Source organism: Eleutherodactylus coqui, chromosome 12 (genome assembly GCF_035609145.1).
Source record: "Eleutherodactylus coqui strain aEleCoq1 chromosome 12, aEleCoq1.hap1, whole genome shotgun sequence".
Lineage (NCBI taxonomy): Eukaryota > Metazoa > Chordata > Amphibia > Anura > Eleutherodactylidae > Eleutherodactylus > Eleutherodactylus coqui.
The window spans coordinates 39,914,665-39,941,332 of record NC_089848.1 but is presented as its reverse complement, the minus strand read 5'-3'; the positions used below and the strand labels follow the sequence as shown (position 1 = coordinate 39,941,332).

The 26,668-nt window shown below is 45.0% G+C and overlaps 1 protein-coding gene across 4 annotated transcripts in view; it reads left to right on the top strand.

The window, feature by feature from the left end:
• The window catches only part of TOPBP1 (DNA topoisomerase II binding protein 1), a 63,752-nt gene extending 38,506 nt beyond the window's left edge, over positions 1-25,246 (top strand). For 3 of the 4 annotated variants that reach the window (XM_066585216.1, XM_066585213.1, XM_066585217.1), the window contains 11 exons: positions 1,664-1,804; positions 5,484-5,586; positions 7,191-7,383; positions 7,528-7,757; positions 8,872-9,032; positions 9,866-9,971; positions 10,750-10,913; positions 12,151-12,291; positions 14,036-14,125; positions 16,469-16,630; positions 24,703-25,246. In XM_066585216.1, the coding sequence (XP_066441313.1) occupies positions 1,664-1,804; positions 5,484-5,586; positions 7,191-7,383; positions 7,528-7,757; positions 8,872-9,032; positions 9,866-9,971; positions 10,750-10,913; positions 12,151-12,291; positions 14,036-14,125; positions 16,469-16,630; positions 24,703-24,837 (1,626 nt within the window). In that variant the 3' untranslated portion in view covers positions 24,838-25,246. The remainder of the gene's footprint in view (positions 1-1,663; positions 1,805-5,483; positions 5,587-7,190; positions 7,384-7,527; positions 7,758-8,871; positions 9,033-9,865; positions 9,972-10,749; positions 10,914-12,150; positions 12,292-14,035; positions 14,126-16,468; positions 16,631-24,702) is intronic. The other variant, XM_066585215.1, reaches the window with a different exon arrangement.
• Positions 25,247-26,668: the final 1,422 nt, after the last annotated feature.

Here is a 26,668-nt window from a genome sequence, read left to right as displayed (position 1 = left end):
AAAGGCCAAAATAGTAATTTTCTGATCATATCACTTTCCCCAAACAGGATTATAAAGTAATTGTCATATATACCTCAAAATTGCATCAAACTACAAGTTATCCCACAGAAAACAAGCCCTCCTAGAGCTCTGTCACCTGAAAAAAAGCTCTAATCCTGGAATGTGGCGCCACACAAAGTATTTTTGTAAAAAAAATCATTCATACTGTGAGAAGTGGTAAAACAATAAAAACTCCTATAAATTTGGTGTTGTCATAATCGTAATGACCCGTAAAATAAAGGTAACACAATTCTATCGCACTGAAAACAAATCACCAAAGTAATGAGATTGCTCCTGAGCAAAAAATAAAAATAAGTTACTCAATACATTACATGTACCCGTGATTGGTTTATATAAAAACTAGCATTTTCCCGCAAAATACAAGGTGTCCTATAGCTACATTGACGAAAAAATTAAAGTTAAAGGGATACAATTTACTAGCTCTTAACCCCTTAAGGACCAAGCACAGTAAATATACGACGCTTGGTCCTGGGTTTTAATCCTGCCTGATAGCAGATGTACGAAGTGGGATTAAAGCCTCTGCTCCTGCAATCAATCAGGAGCAGGTCAGGCCCTCAGGGGATTCATGTGACCGCCAGGTCCCCCCTGATACCGCAGAACTACAGGGTCCCAGCAGACCCTGATCAGCTGTCATTGACTACTGTCACTACAGGGGGATGTTTTCCCCTGTAACTGGGGCTCCTGTGGGTGCCCCAGCTACAGCGGAGAAGTGGGTAAAAGCAAAAAAAAGACCATGTGAATGACCCACAGAGGTGTTATATGACGTCATGGGAGTCATAGATGGTTAAAAAAAATAGTTACAAGAATAAGTAAAATTAAACAAATAAAATTACAGAATAAAATAAAAATCTATGCATAGAAAGCAAATGACGCCCTGCTGATGCCAACCGAAACCGTCACCATATGCGCCCTGTAATCCAAAACCATACACATTATATATGAAAATGTCCAAAACAAAATCAGGCACCCGTTCTCATACTTTATTTTACTGTAAATATACTAATTTAAAAGAAAAGAATTATAAATGTTTAAAAAAAAAACTTTTTTTTTTTTTTTGTAGCTTTTTACCCACAATAAAACTAAAAATAGTCATTGAAAAAGATATTTAAATAATAGCCCTGCAAGTCACAGAAAAAAAATGCAGTAAAAACTAATTTTGGTAGCTAAAGGAAAAGAGAAATAGGGCAGTAAAACCACCACAGGGGTAACATCCCCCAAAAGTGTCTGGTCCTTAAGATGCAAGACAGCCTGGTCTTTAAGGGGTTAAGGCTAAAATTAGTTATATCACTAAGCGGTTAAAAATGCACTTAAAGCGACATTTCTGTGCCAAATAGATTTACTTAAGACATAAATTCAAAATCTACAGTAAAAAAAAAAGTGACCTTTTCAGAAGGGTTATTTCAATTTTATTGTGACTTTTGGGGTTGAGCTGCTTTTACAGATAGGCTGAGCGGACCGTCATGTAGTGACCTCTGGGAGGGCGTCTTGGCGCGCCGTCTATAGCTCTGCATCGGAGATTTGTTGCACTCTTTGTTCCAGCTTTTTATATACATTTTTATTCTTGTTGTATTAATGCCTCATTTTGCTTCTTTTGAATGAAAAGTGCGCAAAAGAACAAAGAAAGGTCCCCGAGTCGCTCTACCCTCATACGTACAATCCAAAGATGAGCCTGGACATCAGTGCTGTACAAGATGGAGCCCACAGTAGCAGTAAGCTGTCCACAACCATCGCCAAGCATGAGGAGGTACGGTAATAACCCGCATTTGGAATAGCTTAACCCTTTCATGACCAAGGGTCATTGATGCTCCTGTGTCCGGATCGCACTCTGCAGTTCTGGTATTTCCACTTTCAAAAGCTTTCATAGCTTTTATTTTTCTGGTGACGGATCTACATGAGGTTTCATGGTTTTTATGTGATGAGTTGTATTTTTGAATGGTACCATTTAACGTATCATATAATGTATTATAAGTTTTGTTGTTTTTTTTGGTTTTTTTTAAGTTTTCCAAGTGGAGCTAAATGGTGAAATACTCAATTACACCATTTTTCGGGAGTTTGCTTTATGGAAGTGCAGTAAAAATAACATATCTTTTTTTCTGTGGGTCAGTACAGCAATACCAAATGTATATGAAGAGAGGTCGCGCTGTGATCTCTCTTCATACATACCCCTACTCTGCAGCACGTAAACGTACGTCCTGGAGCGGGAAGGGGTTAGGCCTCATGTCCACGGGGAAAATCAGATCCGCTGCGGATTTGGGCTGCGGATGCACTGTAATTGTCTTTTATTTTTCATGCGGGAGATCAATTGAGCTCTGTGCTCTATGAGCTCCCGCAGGCGTGATCCGCACCTAAATAGAGCATGTCCATTTTTTTTCATGCTCCAGAAATTTTTTAATTACCATCCGCAGGTATTTATCTACCTGCGGGTGGTCAATGCATTCCTATGGGGCGCGGATCCGCTTGCGGGAAAAACGCTGCGGATTTTAATTCTTATTTTCCCCGTGGACATGAGGCCTAAATGTACCATATAATGTACTGAAAAACTTTTTTTAATTAAATTCCAAATGTGGTAAATTGAAAAAAAAAAACTACATTCTGCCATTTTTCAGTGCGTCTTGTTTCTACAGCGCACAAACTGCAACAAAAATGACCTGATAACTTTATTCTATGGGTCAGTATGATTATTACGAGACCAAACTTGTATAGTTTACCTTTTTTAAAAAATTTTATTTATTTATTTTTGCTGTACTACTTTTATTTATTTTTTTTTACAAAGACCCTTAATTTTTTTAAATTCTTTTCTGACTCCATCTTCTGCGCACAATAATTTTTAAAACATTTTTCTGTCATTGTGCGAGAGCTCATTTTTTGCGAGACGTCCTGTAGTTTATGTTGGTACCGTTTTGGAATACATACAAATTTTTGATTGCTTTTTATTGCATTTTTTTTCTGGGAGACAGGGTGACTGAAAGTGCATTTCTGGCGTTATGTATGTATGTATTTATTTTTTGGACGATGTTGACTGTGCGTGGTAAATAATGCACTACTTTGATCGGGTTCTTACGGACGTCGCGATACCAAATATGTATTTTTGTTTAATGCTTTAGATTTTTGATAGATAGATATGGCAAAGGGGTGATTTAAACTTTTTATTACTTTTTTTTTTTTTTTTCACAATTAGTAAAACTTTATTGATCTTATTTTCCCTTTTTTTTTTAGCCCCTGAGGGAGACCACAACTAGTGATGCTTTGATCACTCCTGCATCGTTCAGGGGGATTAAATGCTGCTGTCAGAATTGACAGCAGCATTTAAAGGGTTAATAGCCGCAATTTGGCCATGTGGATGATTGCAGCTATTGCCTGTGGGTGTCGGCTGTAATAAACAGGTGACGCCCGCGCTGTATGAAGAGAGGTCGATATATACCCTGATGCTGCATGACGTAACTGTGTCATATAGCGGGAAGGGGTTAAAATAAAAAATGAACTTTGGGGAAACCGCTCTGAGCTCATCTTTAAAGAGCTAATCTGTATATTAATTTACTCTTTAGACCAAACAAAACATAACTTTTCACTTGGCTATACATAGGAGTATTTCTTTTAAGTGTTATTTCTATTATATACATGTTATCGCACGCGCTGTTATTATTTATTTATTTATTTTTTTAATATCCTTCTCACAACACCCACCCCATATGTCCAACGTTGCTGAGAAAAAGTCACTTCTATAGGGCTGATTCTCATTGCCTATCAAACAAGTATAAGTCCCGGGGCGTAGCTCCGCTATGGTGGCAAGCTGCAGCATGTAGTGAGAGCTCCACTGCATTACCGGGCCCTGAATACCATGGGCAATAACAAAAAAAAAAAAAAGCTCCATCTGCTAATCCTGGCATCCCAGTTGTGAATCCAGCCCCCTTGACAGAAGCGAGTGCTGCAGCCTGTGATCGAACATGGCAGCTGCTCACACAGGGAACGCCTTTTGAGATGTACCTGGCTCTCCTACAGTTCTCCTTGGCACTGCAGGACACCAAAGTCTGGGGTCTTCATCTCCCGATGCTGTATCTGGCTCCCCATTGTCCACCCCGGGTAACCTTGCAGCTGGCACTTCATGAAGTGAAACCCCCTACACCACATGCTGCGCTCCATCCAGCAAAAGCACCAGGCCTGCTGGCTATTGCACCACATTTTATAAACCCTTTCCAGCCCCCCCTAGCACACCTCGTGACCAAATATTTAATACCATATCAGTAACGCCCCCCTTCCCACTACAAGCCTTGGCGGCACGTATTGCAGTGATCCCCAAACCTGGTAAGTATCCCTCCATCTATTCTAACTATCAACCAATATCTCTTCTCGATTTACATGTATTCCTTTGCAAAAATCTTGGCTTTAAGATTGGCGCCACATCGCCCTCTTTTATTCCACAACAATCAATTTGGCTTCATATCTGGCAGAGAAGCTCGAGACAAAACAGAAACCCTTCAGTTAACTAAAGCTGAAACCTGCTGAGTGGCTGAGTGCCACTGTCTGCCGAATGCCTTTTTGGTGTACACAGGGAGGATATATCGGTCATTCTATCACAAATTAGACTTGGTCCCATTATATTGAATAAGACTATGGCCCTTCTGTGAACAGGATCCTTTCATCTCCCTTTACGATTTCAGATGGGTCCAGGCAGGGGTGCCCCTTATTTCCCCTCCTATATGCCCTAGTAATGAAGCACTCAGTGGTTGCCATACGTATCACTCCTGATATAAAGGGCCTAACGGTAGGGACTCGCGACTATAAAGCCATTCTGTACGCCGCTGACCTCTGTTTTATATGTCAATAATCCCAGAATCTCCATCCCTTCCATTTAACATGAAAGTCAAGGACACCGTACCACCCTAGTTTGTGGGTTCCTGGGAACACCAAATTGACACACAGTTCTTCCTGGAGCCCTGGTCAAAAGCCTTCATATATACCCTTAAATGACCTACAGCATGCAAGGCTCAGGAAACCATTTATAAACACCCAATCTTTCTTCCATTTAGCCGGTTAGAAGTTCCATGAAGGTGTGAAGAGTTGGTCAGACCACCCAAAAAGTTGTTCTAGACTTACACCGGCCGATTTTTGATTTTTATGCCTGCAGAATTAGCGTTTCTGGTCCCGTTGCTGCCGGCATTTACACTGAATGATGCTGGGAGGATCTGAGCGATTATCGTTCTGTTTAAATGGGCTCTTATTGGTTTATTATGGTGAAAGGATAAAACGCACTCATACAAAGTAAGTTCAATCCAGCCACAGCAACGGTATGTGCTGCAAGTCACGAGCAGAAGCACAGGGAGACTGCTCGGCTCTTGTGTGACATTGATTTGTGTAGCTGGCATACAGATATTTGTGTAGCTGGCATACAGATATTTGTGTAATATCGCAGGTCCTTTTTTCAGAATAATGGACTACCAGATGATGACGATCAACTACCTGAAACTTCACCTATGAGGACACGTAATTCAGGAACTGTTCAAAGTGAAGCAAATGGAGTAAAAGGAGGTAAAATAAATATATACATGTTTACATGATGGTTTGTCAAGGCGGTATTTTATTTAGCCTTTTAGTAATGCACTGCCTAACAATTGGCATTAGGGCAGGTTTTCCATAAACCCACAATTCTTACAAGGTTCTACAATGCTGATCAATCCTACATGGCACAGTGTATTTTTCGGACTATAAGACACACCCAGGGTTAAACAGAAAATGGGAAAAACATTCCACACTCATTTAAACGTCTCTGGGGGCTAACAAAATGGATGGGCGACCATCAACTTTGGGGTTCTAATATAGAAAATTGGGTTACCAATTAAGTCTGCTCCCATTAAACCTAATGTGCCCATTCAAACAATGGCGCAAGCACAGACGTTAATGTTATACACACATGTAGCACTGCTGCACGCACATTGTACGTGCACATAACACACAGCTCTGAAGCATGCACAACTCTGATACATACATATACATGTGTGCGCACACACACACACACACCCATTTACAGCTGGCATGTTAAATACTGATTTTATCACCACTAAATCCCCACATACAGTGTAGTAACACATGACCCCCTCTAGTTGCTTCCACATGGCTATGACTTAAAGGGGTTGTCCCGCGCCGAAACGGGTTTGTTTTTTTTTTAAACACCCCCCCCCCGTTCGGCGCGAGACAACCCCGATGCAGGGGTTAAAAAAAACAACCCCCACAGCGCTTACCTGAATCCCGGCGGTCCGGCGTCTTCATACTCACCTGCTGAAGATGGCCGCCGGGATCCTCTGTCTCCATGGACCGCAGGGCTTCTGTGCGGTCCATTGCCGATTCCAGCCTCCTGATTGGCTGGAATCGGCACGTGACGGGGCGGAGCTACACGGAGCCCCATTCAGAAAAGAAGAAGACCCGGACTGCGCAAGCGCGGCTAATTTGGCCATCGGAGGCCGAAAATTAGTCGGCACCATGGAGACGAGGACGCCAGCAACGGAGCAGGTAAGTATAAAACTTTTTATAACTTCTGTATGGCTCATAATTAATGCACAATGTACATTACAAAGTGCATTATTATGGCCATACAGAAGTGTACAGACCCACTTGCTGCCTCGGGACAACCCCTTTAATCTACGGTCCTGCTGCTACTGCAATACCTTTGATTGCTGCTATTATCTGTCCCTCTGTGAACAGAAGAGGACCTGCACCCCGGGGGGAAGATACGTGAGTGCTCTATAGGGTCATCTGCTGGATGGGACTGATCGGGCAGGAGAGGGAGGACTGTGCAGCTGCAGTATGTATGGCTGCAGAGTTTCTCCCGATCATAGGGCAGCGCACTACGTCGGAGCACTGCCAGATGATTACAGCAGCGGTCAGGGGTGTCTGGCTCTATCAGACCCCCCTGCCCTGAGCTATAAGGTGCAGGTGCTTTTCAACAAGACTTTATCTGGCTGAAAACTACAACTTATAGTCAGAAAAATATGGTAATTCTTGCGGCAAGCATTTGCGTTTCTAATGAATTTATTTTTTATTTTTTTATTGACATAGAAATCTGCTTTTAAACATTTACCTTTTGTAAGTAATTCAGGATGCCTTGTTCTGACTGTGTGCTCTAATCATGTGATCAGCTCTTACACAGACACTTGAGATGAGGGAGAATTTCCAGCGACAGCTCCAAGAGCTAATGTCTGCAACGTCGGTGGTGAATGCACAAGGACGGAGGCCCTCCTTAACCAGGGCAGGGTTTGACAACTCTCCTTGCACTCCGGAAGGCGTTCGTTCTGCTAGAAATGGCCGTAGCCGAGTGCTGGAAGCAAGAAGGTACTGAAAGAGATTTTCTGCATTGAGTATGTTACCGTCATAATGAATTAATAGTGAACAATGATGGCTAGATATGTCACATATTATATCATGTGTATGCTTGCTGCAAAAAAGAGTTGTTAAACTAATCTACTATACTTTTAGAAATTATCAGCAGCCCCCAGCAGATCTTAATACGGAGCCATCTCAAAATGAGCAAATTATTTGGGATGACCCAACAGCACGAGAGGAGAGGGCTAAACTAGCAAGCAACCTGCAATGGCCTGATAGTCCTACGCAATACTTAGAAGCTCCGCCGCCGCATGTGAAAACCCAAACTAATGACGAAATCCAGTTAAAGGAATCCTTCACTGACACAGACTTAGCTGATATAGGTAAGAATACCTGATGCTGTGTTTCTCTGTGAATAAGACCCTGTCTTATATCAATTTTTGCCACAAAAGAACCGCCCCAGGTCCCTACCACTGCCCTCTGAAGCTGCGATGCGCTGAGCCGTGGCATTGATTGGCCAATCCATAAATCCTACCTCCACAACGCGATGGCTGTGACTGGTTTTTCAACCGATGCTCAGCCAATTAATGCTGCGCTCAACTAACCAATCACAGCCATCGCATTGGTTCATCCAGCACTGCATTGATTGACTGAGCAGCGCTCGAGGACCAATCAGAGCCATCACTTCCTGGAGGTGGGGTTTATGAATCCCGTAACCAGGGAGTGAGTGAGGACTGCAGGACGCATGGCAAAGCTCCGGACAGCAGCAGGAGGACCTAGACCGAGTCTGTTAGGTAAGTATTCCTTTTTTTTAACATAATGCGGGTACAGCTTATATTTCAAGCCTCCCAAAAAAATCAGGGTAGGGTTTATATATTTTAAAAAATATATATAATATATATTATGTAGAAAGCCTGCATATGTATAATTTTTGTTTTGGTTAGCGCATGATAGTTTTTGTCTTTTTTTATAGAAGAGTATTATAAATTTACTTGGTCTGCAATAGTAGGTACTTGGTATTTAAATGCAGTTACTGTAGAAAACTAACTTTTGCATTAGTCAGCACTGTTTGCAACTGTACACTGAACATTAGGCTGGTATCACACGAGCGCAGGCACAATTGCACACACCTTAGCACAATTTTTTGCGCATAAAATACGTATCTGCGTATTTTACTGTACCTTCTGCCCTCATTTGCATGCGGTAAACAAAAGCACCGATTTGAAGTGGCTAAGTGGTTCCAAACTTGTTCTCTTTCCAGTGGAATTACGCAGTGTTTCACGCATCCCCTTGTATATTGCGCATGCATTTGCGCACCTTCCATTGACTTCTATGAAGCATGCTCTATCTTTTTTTGCATGACCAAAAATGCGCAAGCAAAATACGCATACGTAAATCGATTTGAAATCAATGTGTTCTATTCACTGCCTTTTGCGCACGCAAATACATCTGCATGAAGGAGCCCTTAGAAAAGAAAATGGCAATCTTGTGTTTCAGAAGCATGTGAAATGGAAAATGTTGCAGCTGATGAAGCATTGAGAAAAGGAAAAGACCTTCAGTCTCCAGCTAAAGAAGACCAGTTTATCCCCACCCCACAGGCTCCTAGTATCGCATTCCCACTAGCCAAGCCGATGGTGGTGCCACAGCCCAAGGAAATGGTTAGTTTGGATTCATTCTGCCGTGCTGCTTCCATCTGTCTTTGCACAGATTTTCTAAAATGTCTACATATATTTTGCAAACTGCTCCACATTACAGACTTCATATACTCCAGCTATGTGGTTTGTTGAGTGACTGGTCCTTCTGTATTACTATGCTCTCAGAGGGACCTGCCAATTGGTCTCTGGAGAGAAGAGGGCAGGGAGAGTGCCTATATAACATGCAGGAGCTTCATTGGACTTTCCTTCAATCCAGTCCTGCAAATTTCAAAAGTAAGTTTGCAAAACCACTAAGGGCAATCGGTATAAGTGACCGAAACACTGATTTCAGTGGTCTATCACTTTATAGTGCTGCCCAGGCAGCTTAGGGGACCTGACCGGGTTCCCTTTTTAAGCTGTCTGTGTATTACAGAGACAGTAATTCATCTGACTGACCATGAGGTAATAGGAAATGCCGAGGTAATAGGAAATGCCTTGCTGGCTGCTGCTTTGCCAGGTGCCCGTCTTCTGAAAGGGGTTGTCTGATAGCACTTTAAGTAATTGTGTCTTAACACAATCTACAATTACATGGCTAGGTGTTAAGGAAGCCAGTCTGTAACATTAACTATAACTCGCAGAAAAAGGAGCCACAAATGCACCGCCAGATAAACTGCAGGGCGGGCTCAATCGCCGTAAACCCTAGCAACATTTACTATCAATCAGAATGTATTTCCTAGTAACTAATGTAAAATTAGCTTTTTTTAATGTTGCCAGAGTAAACTGTGTGAAATGTGTTTTTGTAATCCGTGTCTTATGTCTTCGTTGTAATAAAATTAACATTATGGACTGTATTGCAGAATAAAAATCCTGTAGATGAAGAGAAGGAGATGGAACGTCGTTTCCAGCTTTCATCCTTAAATCCGCAGGAAAGAATTGATTACTGCCAGCTCATTGAGGAGTTAGGTAAATGGATCCCAGTATAGATCTGATGTTATTTTTACAGCACTGCGCAGCATTTCTGGAGTCCCAAGGATTCTACTGCATGACCTTAGAATATCTGAATTACTGGCTTGTTCACTTAAAGTGCTCAGACGCTTTCCTCGCTCATGCTGTTATCTTGCACTCCACTCTTTTGATGATTGCAGGACTCGGTAAAGGCCCATTTAGACACAACAATTATCGCTCAAAGCTATCTTTTGAGCGATAATGGTTGTGTGTGACTGCACTGACGTTGTGCAATTTTCGTTAAGCCGTCGCTCATCCAACGATGAGCCTTATCAGGGATTCATAGCGGGATACAGCTGATACTATTGTTTCAGCTGTATCCTGCTCACTGATGAAAGGCGGTGTATGAAGAACAGAGTGGTCCAGCTCTGTTCTTCATACCCCGCACGGAGCACTCGGCTGAATAACAGCCGGGCGCTCCGTGTAAAAAAACAAAACAGCTGGATGCAGAAGACAAGCGGGGACACCCCGCTTGTCTTTTGCATCTTCCGCTGTGAGCACTCGGCTGTATGACAGCCGGGTGCTTCCAGCGGGGAACAGCTGGATGGAGAGAACAAGCGCCCCCCCTTCCCGCGTGTTCTCAGCGTTTGAGCAATCATCTTGCGATGTAAATGACACAACGATTATTGCTCAAAGGTCGCTCAAAAGACATCTTTTGAGCAATAATCAATGTGTCTAAATGGGCCTTAATGTAGAGTGAAAGATACACGTTTTAACCTGTTTTGTTTGTTTGCAGGGGGAGTAGTGATCGACAAACAGTGCTTTGACCCAAGCTGCACACACATTATTGTTGGACATCCACTCCGTAATGAGAAGTATCTTGCTTCGATGGCTGCAGGAAAATGGGTGCTGCACCGATCCTACTTGGAGGCCTGTCGAGTGGCCAAACGTTTTATTAAGGTTAGTAATGTAATAGTACTAATAGGAATGGAGACCTAATTCGCTGTTTGGCGCTCCTCTTGTGTAAAACTATCCTAACTTTTGCTTTACAAACAGTTATCCCAGCGATTATCGCTCTTGTGCTTCCACACAGGAGCGATGATTGCCCACTCAATGGAGGTGGAGCGCACTGGAGATCTCTTCCGGCCGTCGTCCTCCATTCAGTGTAAACAGGCAGTCGTGCGTAGATGAACTGCCTGCTTACACAAGCCGACAGTCACGGGGTTTTTAGGTGAGCTAAAAACTTGCCCTGTTGCATCCTGTGGTTACATGGGTTGACAGTCGCCTGTAATTGCCTGTTTGAGCAATTAGTCAGGCGACTGTCGGCCCGTGTAAAACTGCCCTTGGTTTCTAGCAGTAAGACTTGCACCAAGACAATATTCTCTATATCTTGCCATTATCTAAATTGAATAGATTTTGATTTGTTTGGATTTAGAGTATGTTTTACCTAAGTGTTGATACCACTCCGTATGTATAGCCAACTCTCCAGCACAGAACCTGAACTTGGAGCTGCTTGTTCTCAGTAAGGGGGTTTTCACATGCGGCACATTTGTTGCAGAAACGTCTGACTAAAAAGCCGTTCCATTCAACTTAATGGAGTTATTATGGCAGCGAGCACATGGATTTCTGCAAACCCCATTCAGGTTCATGGAACTATGTCAGATTTTTGTGCCAAATCTGCTGTGTGTGAATTCACTGTAATGGTGGGGGACCCGGAGTGGTAGGGCTTCTCCTATCTTCATGACCTGTCTATATATGATAGGTTGTAAAAGTTATAAAGTTTAAAAAATAAAAATGGGGGGGAGGGGGTTCCTCCTGGGACAAACCTATTTAGTGTAAAGCACTTTCTGCATGCTGTACACAGAGATTGCTAAACTGTGAATTACGGCTAATGTGTAAGGGTTGTTTTACATAATGAGTGGCAATGAGCATGTTGGTCAGTGATCATTGTTCGCTTTGGCAGATGATCCGCAGTATGGGGATGACCGATCCTTAGTACGTTTGTTTGTCCCCATACAGCTATCATTGCCTGACTGCACATTTACCTATTTATAGGGGAGGATGAGCAGCCAACCAGTAAATATGTATTTGCATAAATTAGATAATCAGCTGATTAACAAGTGTTTGCTTGTTCGTCAGCTGTTTCTTACATTTAAATGGCCAGATCAAGTAAATGAACGTTTGCTTCATCTTTCAGGAAGACGACTATGAATGGGGAAGCCCTTCCGTCTTGAACGCTGTGAGCGGCATTAACCCCCAACAGCGTATGCTGGCTGAGGCAGCAATGAGGTGGAGGAGGAAGCTACTGAGAATAAAGCAAGATACTGGCAGTGTGGAGGTGAGATCATTCATAGAAAGCAAACCTGATTTTGTAGAACTCTGCAAACTGAGATAAGGTTAAATTAGTGCCGAGTGGTAACTGTGAAAACTGACTCCATGGACACATACATAGGCCACTATGCACCTCTCTATCTTTTCCTCTGTCCCTGGGGCTCAGAGCATGAACAGTTGGAATTCCTTTACATTAGAAGATGGCAAATCATTGAAGTGCTTTCACTGTTAAGACACAATTCTCTACGACCTCATGTCCACGGGTGCATTTGATTTGCGGAATCTGCGCGGAAGAGCCCCAAATCAAGCCGCCCATAGGGATACATGGACTCCCGCAAACGCATTTAAGCATGCAGATTTGTTTTGCGGACTTTTCAGTCCAGAAAACAAATCGCAGCATGTTGCATTTTGCTGCAAATCCCGTGCGGAGGGCTTCCATTCAATGGAAGCCGTCCGCAATTGAATTGCGGATGGGCCGGAGGAAAGCGGGAGTTAAAAAAATAAAAAATAAATAAATGTACTGTGCATGTGCACGGCTCGCTGGCCGGCACTTCCACACACCTCCGCAGTGAAAAAGAAAAGAAGATCCTGACATGATGCAGGAGACCCACACAGGCAAATGTGTTGTCCTTGGCAATGTGCTGCCAGCTCCCGCATGTGGAATCTGACCCGCCCGTGGACATGAGGCTTTAGTATCTCAGTGCTTGTGGAGTTGGTCTTATGCGCTGGGCCTAGTTTGGTATTTAAGGATGCAACAATGTTTTTTGGAGTTTCATCTTGTTTCCGTCAACCTAACAGTATAAGGGCTTGTTTGTTGTGTGGTGAGCTTGTACCATCTTGGAGTACATATAAGGTGTTGTATAACTTTTTTAGTTGTGTTTTTTTTTTTTTTTTTTTTTTTAAAGGGAAGGGGTGGAGCTGAGTGAAAAAAAACACTTCAATTCTGCCCCTTTTTTTAATGTCACCATAAATAACAACTTTTTTTTTTTTCCCGCTCGTGTCATTGGGGACCCTAGGGAAAAAGTGGTGGCTACTCCTATCAGATATACCCCTCTCAGCCACTAAGCACATAGACCTTCTGGTCTGCAGGTCTTTGCTGTTCGGATTGTGAAGACAGGGTGCCACGATCACCCTGTTACCCCAATGAAGAGGGAAATCAGAGTGGCACTTCCCCACTGGTATCTCTACCTCTTGATGATAGGGGCACAGTGGAGCGCGCGCTTCTCTCCCTTCTTCTCTGCCTTGGCCGGGGTGCCTCCTTCCCCACCAAGGGGAGGTGAGTCCTGTAAGGTGGTTCTTGTTGGACCAGGGATTTGCCGGCTTCTATGCATGGGGTGAATATACTTGAGTAAGTATCCATCCAATCCCTTATGCTGCCATTCCTCTGGCCTTTCAGAAAGTACCTGCTCTGAGAGCCTGGAGTCTTGTCCGCAGCATTTTCCTTAATGGTCCAGATCTCATGCCACTCAGCAGGGGATCCGCACAGCCAGGTCGGGGGGTGGGCTTTCAGCATGCCTCGCACCCTGCTACCATTCCTGTCATCACCCCCGTTCTTTTTGGCCCTTTCTTCCCTGCGGTCAGACCTGATGCTTCCGTCTCCCGTGTTGGCTTACCGATAGTTCCCTCTGATCTTGCAGCCCTTTTCTTGCCTCTGTGACTAGCCTTGTTGTGTACTCATGGAAGTTGCACTTTTCATGTCTTTTAACCAATGTTGTCATCGAAGTGAAGAGCTGTGTTTTACACCTTTTCAGGGAGCTTTCAGTGAATGGAGAATTATATTAAATGTCGACCAAGCGAAAGAAGCTGGGTTTAAACGCCTCCTGCAGTCCGGTGGAGCGAAGGTCTGTCGTCTTGTAACGTCTGGTTTCTGTTGACTAGATTCACCCCCAAAAACTGTTCACAAATTGTAATTCTAACGACTGGCAAGAAACCCCTGTGCTCAGGCCGAGCGGCCAGACTGCTGACTTCAAAAGAAGGAAAATTATGAAATTTTTCACTTTATTGCATACTAGCTTACCCGTCGCACGTTGCTTCGAAGACAGACCTACGTACATACATTTGTTTTTATATATCTAGATAACACCCAATCACAGCGCAGCTTACATGTTACCTCAGCGGTATAATATATAACACCCAATCACAGCGCAGCTTTCATGTTACCTCAGTGGTATAATATATAATAAGCAATCACAGCGCAGCTTTCATGTTACCTCAGCAGTATAATATATAACAACCAATCACAGCGCAGCTTTCATGTTACCTCAGCAGTATAATATATAGCAACCAATCACAGCGCAGCTTTCATGTTACCTCAGCAGTATAATATATAACAACCAATCACAGCACAGCTTTCATGTTACCCCAGCAGTAAGAGAAATAACCAATCACAGCACAACTTTTATTCTACCTCAGCAATATAAAAAATAGCAACCAATCACAGCGCAGCATTCATTTTACCTCAGCGGTATAATATATAGCAACCAATCACAGCACAGCTTTCATGTTACCTCAGTAGCATAAGAAGTAGCAACCAATCACAGCACAGCTTTCATGTAACCTGAGTAGCATAAGAAGTAGCAACCAATCACAGCACAGCTTTCATGTAACCTGAGTAGCATAAGAAGTAGCAACCAATCACAGCACAGCTTTCATGTAACCTGAGTAGCATAAGAAGTAGCAACCAATCACAGCACAGCTTTCATGTTACCTCAGTAGCATAAGTAGCAACCAATCACAGCACAGCTTTCATGTTACCTCAGTAGCATAAGAAGTAGCAACCAATCACAGCACAGCTTTCATGTAACCTGAGTAGTATAAGAAGTATCAACCAATCACAGCGCAGCATTCATTTTACCTCAGCGGTATAATATATAGCAACCAATCACAGCACAGCTTTCATGTCACCTCAGTAGTATAAGAAGTATCAACCAATCACAGCACAGCTTTCATGTTGCCTCAGCAGTATAATATATAGCAATAAATCACAGCACAGCTTTCATTTTACCTCAGCATTCTCAATATGCAGCAATTGTCTTGCGAAACGTTCGGCGGATGCATCATTTTGTAGTTGAGCACTCATCCCGTTGCTCGTAATGCCTTTTGCTCTCGTGCTTGAAATGGAAATCAAACGATCTTTGTCTGGGGGGCATAACTGTCGACGATGCTCGCACGCGCGCCACCTATCGTAGGATAGTTTTACTATGCCAGTAATCTTCCCAGGAGTGTACTCAACAACTTCCCAAAGTTTCATGGCGATTGAATGAATAGTGTAGTAATGCATAAAGGACAGACAGACATGTTGTTTATATATAGATGACATCAGGAAGTGAGAGAATTAGATTCCGTACGTAAAATTTGGACGCTAATTCTTTTGCGCTTAGAATTAAATAATCGAGTTGGGACCCATTAGCTTTTCCTATATGACATAATCAATGCTCGTGCCAAATTTCATGTTTCTACGACATCGGGAAGTGAGAGAAGTGGTGGCAATGATGGAAATCGAACGATCTACGTGGGGGGGGGGGGGCGTAACTGTCGACGACGCTTGCACACATGCCATTTATCATAGGATAGATGTACTATGCCAGTAATCTTCCCAGGAGTGTACTCAACAACTTCCCAAAGTTTCATGGCGATCGGATGAATGGTGTAGTAGCGCATAAAGGACAAACAGACACACACACAGACAGACAGACACGCATACAGACACACGCATATATTCAATTTTATATATATATATAGATTTCTATCCCTTAAAAGCTAAATTGCAAATGTTTCACTTGGTGTTTTCTGGTTCGATAGAACCTATTCAGCAGTAAGCCATCGCCTTATAGGGGATCTCTCACCCGTTATGCTATATGACAGAACTGAGAGTTCTTGATAGTTGGGTGCTGTACCTTCCATAAAGTCCCTGTTTGTGGTGCAGCATGAGCCCGGCATGAAATAATCCACAATATTTGGGGGCCGCAGCTGAGCCCCGACCCTACAGGGGAAGGGGAGGCAGCCTCCCACCCTACAGGGGAAGGGGAGGCAGCCTCCCACCCTACAGGGGAAGGGGAGGCAGCCTCCCACCCTACAGGGGAAGGGGAGGACAGTCACAGTTTATCAATATTATGGACTTCTGCATTTCTTTATAGTTTGTCCTTTATAAATCTCTGCTCTTCCGATCATTTACTTGTTCCTAGGTATTTGCCGGTCAGTCCTCTTCTCTGTTTAAGGAAGCCACGCACTTGTTTGCGGATTTCAGTAAGTTGAAACCTGAAGACGATAAAGTGAATATTTCTGAAGCCGCAGCACAAGGGGTGACCTGTTTAAAGCCAGAATACATTGCAGATTACCTAATGAAGGTTAGTGGAATGAGGAACCGTGGGCCATGAGTTATTTGATAATTGTTTAAATCTGCAATTCAATTTCTGATCCCCTTAACCCATTAGTGACCGGCCCATTTTAACCCATAACCTGGTTGACACCACCTTATGAGGTTGTTTTTTTTTTCTTCCTTGGAACAAGTTTTATTTTTAAATGTCCGCACTCTGCAGTGATTATAATGTGTTGTAATGTTGTGTTGGAAGAGTTTTTAGTGGCACAATTTTGAGGTATGTGACTTTTGGATTGCTTCCTATTGTGTTTTTCCGTAGGACAAGAGAAAAATAGCAATTCGGGCATTTTTAAAAAAAAAATATTGTTATGACATTCACCATATACGATAAATAAGCGCGGTAATAACTACTGTGTTTTACATTTTCCAAATTTTTTTTGTATTTTATCCATTTAAGAAGAAAAATGTGTATTTTTCTTTTAACTGGATGTTTTAAAAATTCTATTGAATCATTATAGAACTTTTCCTATGCTAGTTTTTTAGTCCCTGAATGGGACTTGCAGTGTACTATCCTGATGATCGAAAGATCACATCTTCATTACTTATGTAGGCCTATAACAGCAGCATATTAGACTCTGCTGAAGGCGGGGCCTAGTAGGCTGAGTTACATGGCAGACCCAGAGGCCTTTGTCAAGCTTCCAGCCTCCATGGGATCCCATTGGTATCTTGCAATCACAGTGTGGGGTGCCGATGAGTGGCAGAAGGAGTCCTCTCTCCTTCATCTGTTTACATGCTGCTCTTGCTATTGATTGTGGCATATAAGGGGTTAAACTGCCAGGATCTTATGTTTCTCCTCTCCTGGTGGTTAGAGCTGGAGCCTGGCTGTCTGTAGTCCACCATGCAATCGCCTTAAAAAAAATTTAATATGCAGATATAAATCCCATTACAGAGGTCAGTAAAAGGCGTATTGGCCGCCACTAAGGAGTTAAGGGTGATTTCACATGTATCTCTTTGTGTCACAATGCTGTGTTTCGAACTGGCATGTTTTGCACCAGAAGCATTGTGGCCATGTGTTGGCTGTAGGTCAATAGGAAATACGAAACTCCTCCATACATTGGTGGTTGTTTGTGGTGTTTGCTTGTTCTGTTGGCACTATTCCTCACTTTCAAAAAGTATGATATGGACCCAGAACCAAAAACCTTCAGAAAACCCGACGAGGTGTTATCATCCCTGACTTGTAGAAGCTTGCATTCTCCACAAAACATTACTCCTGTTAGATTGGGAGGTTTTTCTTTCTAATCCACATTGTGTTCCTCCACTCTGTCCAATCACTGCTGACCATGTTGGACTGTGCAACGCCCAGTTGTCAATTTAATCATCAATTTCAAGAGAGAAGAAAAATTATCCAGACCGGTTTATTGTTTTATGGGAGATACAATTATTTACTAACACAGACACAAGGCACTCTGTAAAACCAGCTATAGCGTCCGCTGTGAAGGAGCCGGAGTGGGAAACTTTTACACCACTTCAGGAAGTACTGTTTAGTCTAAAGTCAGTAAGGGCCAAAAGTTTTATAGGTCAAAATTAGAGCTGAGCGAGCACCAAAATGATCGAGTGCTCGTTACTCGAGTCGAACTTTCAGTGATGCTCGAGAGTTCGTTTCGAGTAACGAACCCCATTGAAGTCAATGGGCGACTCAAGCATTTTTGTATATGACTGGTGCTCCGCTAAGGTTTTCATTTGTGAAAATCTTAGCAAATCACCAAAGTCATATAAAAAACACAGAAATGGATAGGGCAGGCGAGGAGCAACATGCAGGGCTGCATTTTGGGCTCTGAGGTCTCACTAATAAGCCACAATAGTGGCAAGAGTGAGACCCTCCCCCTCCCGCACTGTCAGCATAACAATTGTTCTCCACTGCCACAGCTGTAACAGCTGTGGCAGAGCAGAACGATGTTAGCCCATTGAATTCAATGGAGCCGGCAATATATAAGCCCTTCCCTGCAATTCATCCAGAAATGTGTAAAAATAAAAAAATATATATACTCACCTGGTCCCGGCAGACGGGAGTTCAGCTGCGGCCAGCTGGCAGTTCTCCACTAAGTAAGTGAGTGCTGCCACTGATTGGCTCAGCTCAGCTGTCATTCAGCTGAGAGCTGCGCTGAGCCAATCAGAGGCAGCACTCACTCACCCGTTCATGAATTCATGAATGGGTGTGAGTGAGAGCTGCCTCTGATTGGTCAGGCTGTGACCAATCAGAGGCAGCTCATTGAGCAGGTGGGGATTTTAAATCCCCGTCTGCTGAATACTACAGAGAGCAGGGACCAGGTGAGTATATATATTTCCCCATGACATCATGACAGCATACGCTGGAGGTTGCTCACCTGCTGACCTGAAGGGACAGGAAGAGGCAGAATATAAAAAGCACCTCCCCTCCACCAACACCAGTGTTTTTCCTGTCCCTTCAGGACAGCAGCGGCAGAACTCCAGCAACGCTGTCCCATGCCGGAGGAGGACTTACCGGCGAAGCGGCGGCGTGGATCTTTCGGGCAGCCCCGGCAAACCCAGTGGGAAGGACCCCATCTGGGAGCTTTCCGGGGACTGCGTGGGCCGGGGCCCAAGTACGGGTTGCCGGCACCACTGCGGCCGTCATTTCGGGCGGCGGCCGCCATCTCCGGTGGGCCGGGGTCCAAGTACGGGCTGCCGGCACCACTGCGGCCGTCATTGCGGCGGCGGCCGCCATCTCCGGGTCCAGGGCCGACAGGAGCGCTCCAGGGGGCGTGGCTTCGGATACAGCGCGGTGACGTCGGACGCTCCGCAAAGGGGGCGTGGCCTGGCGCGGCCGGCGCCAAATTCAAAAATCCGCTGCCCCTGCATCAGCTGGTGGTGTTTCTCCACGCTAAGGAACGATCCTAAGCACAGGAAGCGTTCCTGCAAGGCGCAAGATGTCGACCAGAGAGGACCCAGAGACCCTCCTAACTGTAAGTGGTCCAGTGGACCAACCTACACCTGCACTACATACACTTCCCCACTAACAGAGTTTCCCTTGTCTTACAGGACAGGGATACTCAAAAACCAAGGGAGGCTAGACGCAAGAGTAAAAAATGTCCAGTATGTCTAACCAAACTTGACGACTCCTGCACCAAAACGCTATGCGCTACCTGCTCCGCGAAAATTATGCAGGAGGAAAAAACTTCCCTTATGGCCGAAATTCGGTCAGTCGTCCGAGAAGAAGTGCAATCCTCCCTCTCGGACCTCCAACCTGGGCCTTCCGGGGTTACACGCAGGTCGGTTCCGGCGGTGTCTGAGTCTGACTCCGACATAGCGGAAAATGTGGATTTTGACGGGGAAGTGACGCAGGAGGACAAGAAATATCTTTTCTCTACCGCGGACATGGATCAACTGCTGAAAGCAGTACGCAGGACCATGCAGGTGGAGGAAGACGTGCAGCAACCCCGCACAGTCCAGGAGGATATGTTCGCGGGGTTACTCCCGCAACAAAAATCTTCATTCCCCGTAAACGCCACACTCAAGCAGCTGATCCTAAATGAGTGGGAGAGCGTGGATCAGGCTCCGCTAATCCCCAGGGAATTTAAAGAACGCCTGTTATTTCCGGGAGATGAAGTGTCCTTTTTGGACGAGATACCTAAAGTCGATACTGCAATTGCCATGGTATCCAGAAAGTCCGGGTTGCCCTTTGAGGATACATCCCACTTAAAGGACCCGTTGGACCATAAGGTGGACACATCCATGCGTAAAGCCTGGTCCACCTCCGGTCTCATCATGAAAGCTAACATCGCGGCCACTTCCGTGGCTCGTTCCATGGCAATCTGGTTGGACCAATTCGCAGCCCTAGTCGACCAAAAAGCCCCTAGGGAGGAGTTCGCAAGCGGCATCCCTCTGCTGCGAATGGCAACAGGGTTCCTGGCAGATGCTTCGATGGAAACAGTCCGCCTCGGAGCCCGCATGGCAGCCCTATCGAACACCGCCAGAAGGGCAGTGTGGGTGAAAGAGTGGTCAGGGGACGCTGCGTCCAAAAATAGGCTATGTACCCTACCGTTCCGGGGCGGGCGTATATTCGGACCAGACCTGGATCGTCTGCTGGAGAAAGCAGCTGACAAGAGTCACGGACTGCCTGCCACCAGACCACCCAAGAGACCCTTCACCCCTCATCCCTCGTCTACGTACGCCGGGAAGGGAAAGACCGGAAGATGGTCTTATCCAAAGGGCGGAAGGGGTAAGACTTTAACTTTTGTCCCTCAGCCCATACTTTCGGGCCCGGTAGGGGGTAGACTGGCTCGCTATTCCAATAGCTGGCGTAGTATTACAACTAATGAGTGGGTACTGCACCTAGTGGCGGAGGGGTACAGGATCGAGCTACTATCCCGCCCCCCGGACAGGTTTATGATAACCCCAACCCAGTCTCCAGGCCTAGAACAGGCTCTGTTGGAGGGCATACGGAACCTACAGGGTCTCGGCGCGATTATCCCAGTCCCTAAGAAGGAACAGGGAAAAGGCTTCTATTCCCCCCTCTTTCTGGTTCCCAAACCAGACGGCTCCCACCGCACCATTATCAATTTAAAACAACTGAATAAATTCATTGAATATAGGAGATTCAAAATGGAAACCATTAGAACTGCAACTCCTTTAATTGCCAGGGATAACGTAATGGCTACAATAGACCTCAAGGATGCCTATTTTCATATCCCTATTTACGCCAACTCACAAAAATTCCTGAGGTTTGCGCTGAGGGTGGAGGGGGAAATCCGCCACTTCCAGTTCGTCTGCCTACCATTTGGAATCTCCTCGGCTCCGCGAATTTTTTCCAAGGTCGTGATGGAAATGGTGGCCTTCTTACGAAACCAGGGTGTCATGATCATCCCCTACTTAGACGACTTCCTGTTGGTGGCAGATTCCCCATCTACTCTGAGATCACACTTGGAGTCCACATTGCAGTTATTTAAGGAGCTTGGCTGGATTGTTAACGAGTCAAAATCCAACATGGAGCCAGAAACCAGGAAGAAATTCCTGGGTGTCATTCTGGATTCCAGTCTACAAAATTCGTCCCTTCCTCCCCTAAGAAAACATCTTATCATAGAAGAATGTTCCAACCTATATAAAAAACATAGGGTAACGATAAGAGACGCAATGCGGATCCTGGGACTAATGACTTCGTGCATCGGCGTGGTCCCCTGGGCCCAATTCCACAGTCGCGGACTCCAGTCACTAATTCTCCGGAATTGGGACAAGTTGCAGGCTTCGCTTGATCAGACAATCCCTATTTCTGCGGAAGCCAGAGCTTCTCTCCGTTGGTGGGTGTCGTCGGACAACCTGTCTCAGGCATCCGATTGGAATTTGGACCCGGCCGTAATAATCACGACCGATGCCAGCGCCAAAGGGTGGGGGGCCCACTTTGAAGGCGGTTATGTACAGGGGGCCTGGGACGTTCACGAGAAAGCTAGCTCATCGAACTTTAGGGAGCTTAAAGCTGTATGGAAATCCCTGCGTAGCCTGCAAACACGATTAGTGGCGAAACATGTGAGGATCTTCTCAGACAATATGACAACAGTATCACTCATTCGCCACCAGGGTACCACCAGGAATCCTCCACTACAACGACTGGCGGGGCGGATCCTTCAATGGGCGGAAGGCACAACAAAGTCCCTATCGGCCTTTCATATAAGAGGAGCCGAGAACTCAGCCGCGGACTTTTTAAGCAGAAGGAAAGTGGACCCAGGAGAGTGGGAACTCCATCCAGAGGTGTTCAGCCTTCTTGTGGAGAAGTGGGGGGGTACCAGAAGTAGACCTCTTTGCGTCAAGCGCAAACACCAAATGCCGGCTTTTCTTTTCCAGAGGCGCAGAGAAACAGGCCCTGGGCACGGACGCTCTCTCTCACCCCTGGGATTGGGACCTAGCGTATGCCTTTCCCCCTCTACCACTAATCCCGCTTCTGCTAAGGAAATTACTGCAGTCAACCCTAACAGTAATTTTTGTAGCACCATATTGGCCCAAAAGACCGTGGTTCCCCCTCCTGAGATCCCTGTCAGTGGGAGAGCCCTTCCACCTTCCAACAAGACCGGACCTACTGTCGCAGGGCCCTCTTCTTTACCCGGAAGTTCACAAGTTCAGGCTTACGGCCTGGAGCTTGAGCGGGTAAAGTTCCTAGGAAAGGGTCTTTCCCCTAAGGTTATTTCCACCATTAGCGAGAGCCTTAAACCCTCGACACACAAAATCTACTCCAAAGTCTGGAAAAAATTTTCGGAGTGGTTAGGCCAGGACATCCAGCAGCTGGATCAGCCAGACGTCCGGAAAATCTTAGATTTTCTCCAGGCGGGCCTGGATAAAGGTTTGAGTCCGAATACACTCAAAGTCCAAATTGCGGCCTTGGGGGCATTCTTCGATCTCGCGCTGGCGGAGCACAGGTGGATTAGGAGATTTCTTAGAGGGGCGAGCAGATTACATCCATTCACACGGCCCACGGCACCACCCTGGGATCTAACCATAGTCCTTCAGGCCTTATGCGACCCCCCATTTGAACCGATTACGGATCTATCCATCGCCTGGCTGACATACAAGGTAGCCCTGCTTGTGGCAGTTACGTCAGCCAGACGCGTGGGGGAAATCCAGGCCCTCTCACGAAGGGCCCCATATATGACTATCCACCCGGATAAAATAGTTTTTTCTTTAGACCCATCCTTCCAGCCTAAAGTATTGTCAGATTTCCACAGGGGCCAACCAATAGTTATTCCAGCCTTTTGCCAAAATTTCAAAAATGCAAAAGAACAAAAGCTCCATAATATAGACGTCAAAAGAGCGGTACTAGCGTACCTCGAGGCAACAGAAAGTTTCAGGAAGTCTGACAAACTTTTCGTTCAATTTCAGGGGCAGGCCAAAGGAAAGGCCGCTTCTAAAGATGCGATCGCCAGGTGGCTCAGGAGAGCCATCCAGGAGGCTTACAAGGCCAAGGGCATCCCCCCTCCAGAAGGATTGAAGGCCCACTCAACGAGAGCGGTGGCATCCTCTTGGGCGGAGAGAGCGCACGCATCGATTGAGCAAATCTGTAACGCAGCCACATGGACTTCAGGCCATACTTTCATTAAACATTATAGGCTGGACTTTAAATATAGCCAGGACGCATCCTTCGGTAGGAAGGTGCTCCAAGCCGTAATCCCTCCCTAAAAAGCCCATGCCACTTATTTGGTATTCCTCCAGCGTATGCTGTCATGATGTCATGGGGAAAAGGGGAATTTTTTCTTACCGATAATTCCCTTTCTGGAAGACATCATGACAGCATACGGGCTTTTTTCCCCCCCTTACCAACATGGTTACCCTAGTTTGTCCAACACATGAGGTAATGTGTATGCTTTAACTTTGTTTTCTGAGGTGTGTGATGTCAATAAAAACACACCTTCTGGTTAAGTAACTGGTCACTGTGGTCATTTGGAACGCACTGGTGTTGGTGGAGGGGAGGTGCTTTTTATATTCTGCCTCTTCCTGTCCCTTCAGGTCAGCAGGTGAGCAACCTCCAGCGTATGCTGTCATGATGTCTTCCAGAAAGGGAATTATCGGTAAGAAAAAATTCCCCTTTTTTTTTAATTTTTACACATTTCTGGATGAATTGCAGGGAAGGGCTTATATATTTAAGCCCTTCCCGAAACTTTATTGTGCGATCACCGGCAGCAGATTGCTTTCAATGGAGCCGGCTGTATTGCCGGCTCCATTGAATTCAATGGGCTAACATCGTTCTGCCGGGACAAGGTGAGTATATATATATATATTTTTTTTTTACTTTTTACACATTTCTGGATGAATTTCAGGTAAGGGCTCATATTTTTAAGCCCTTCCCGAAAATTCATCCCGCGCTAGCCGGCAGCCTATTGCTTTCAATGGAGCCGGTTGTATTGCCGGCTCCATTGAATTCAATGGTCAGTGCTCGTTTAATCGAGACGAGCACCGCGTGGTGCTCGTCTCGAGTAACAAGCATCTCAAGCACCCTAATACTCGAACGAGCATCAAGCTCGGACGAGTATGCTCGCTCATCTCTAGTCAAAATACATTTCTTCTGTATAGTCTTACTTTTGTCTTTCCTCGCGTTCCTAGGGATCACCACCTCCTCCCAACTACTACTGTCTCCCAGAGGCCGTCCCCTATCTACAGGCTGCAAACACCACATTATCCTGCAAGAGGAAGACCTCGGGCGAATCCAGTAATGTGAAAAGGTCCCGGCTATATTAGGACGCAGCATGTTTATGTAATCTTATGTATAATTTATACGTTTTTCTCAACTGTGTTCAATTAATTTAGTGTATAAATATATTATATTAATAAAAGTCACGTAGCAACGCTACCGTTGTATTAGAATACATCCCTTTTACTGGTCAAACTCAAGCATGTGATTTATTCACCATCACTAGAATAGACCTGGTCTATTAGATATTCTTATACACATGGATATAATCCATGAATTCAGATTGTGTTCCTTTTTATAGTGCGAGTATACAATTTTGGTCATTATTTCCTTTGGAAATCTGCTGTACAAATGTATATTTTTGGAACATTTTAAAATACAGTGAATGAGACTACCTCCTGACTGTAAATTTACCTGCCAAACAATAAAATTTTTTTTATTGGATTTGTTTAAAAACTGAGTTTTATTAATGTGAGGGAGGTTTCTTTCTCAAGTACACACACTATTTTCCACCTGTTGACTACCTCTGTCTTCTTCCCGACTACTCTCTGGCCTTGCACTACACCCGTGGCTCCTGAAGCGCTACAGACCTGTTTTGAGGTAGTGTATTCGGCACTCAGGACACTATAGAATAGTCCAAGCAACTGCGCAGAGGTATTCTTTCTGGGTCTCCTCCAGAATAATTGGCAGACATTGTACATCAGATAAGCCAGGCAGGAAAGTGTATCTGTGAAGCTTACCTGGATAAGTCCAGGCTCTTGGCTTGCGCTTTGGTAGTCACACGCCGGACCCTGTGGTTAAAATCCTAGGACACAGATGCCTCCTCAGAAAATTCTGTAACAAGGCTGACAATAGGAAAAACTTAACAAGAACAAAAACAAAGGCTCTCTTCAACAGAGGCCTTCCTGGCGTCCAAGAGCACAAACCTGCAAAGTCATCCTCCACAAAATCTTCCGCATGATGGACAGCCCCAGATCCAGGAGAATGGGAGCTGCATCCTGAGGTCTTTTGAGCACTTTCTCAAAAGTGGGACCAGCCGGACGTCGATCTGATGACATCCAGAATCAATCACAAGCTGCCAATCTTTGTAGCCAGGTCTCAGGATGCGCAAGCTCGAGCGGTGGCCAAGCTAGTAATTCCATGGATAGAATTCCATTTACCGTACGAATTTACAACCTTTCCAATAATCCCTTGTCTTCTCAAGAAGGTCAAGATGGAAGGTCCTCAGTGATTCTCATTGCACCAGATCTGCCCCGCCGGGTATGGTATTCGAATCTCGTCTATTTACTCGTCGACTCTCCATGGCGTCTTCCTCTTTAAGAGGATCTTCTCTTACAGGGACCCCTCTTCCATCTGAATTTATCCACGCTTTAATGGCATGGCGGTTAAAGCCGCAGTCTTGAGTGCCTGGGGCTTTACGGAACCTGCCGTTAAAATCCTGAAGAAGGCTAGAAAGCCATCCTCGTATAGGGTTTACAATTTGGCGTTTGGAAAAGTTCCTTTCTATGGTACGAACAATGCAACTTTCACCCTATGCATTTTTTTTCTTTTTGATCACACCTCCTGTCCCTTCTACAGGTGTGTCTGGCTAAGTATCCACTCTATCCATACTTTTCCAACACCCACTGGCCTCAGTTGGCCATACATACATTCCTACAAGGGGTTGCTCACGCCGCCGCTCCATATTCTCCTATTCCACCTTGGGATCTAAATCTTGTAGTGGATGCACTACAGTCTCATCCATTCGAGCTGTTCAGTGAGGTTCCAGCTCACTTTTTGACCTGGAAGGTCGCCGCCTTGGTAGTAATCACCTCCATTCGTCGGGTTTCGAAGCTCACAGCATTGTCGACCAAACTGCTATTTAATGTCTTGCACCAA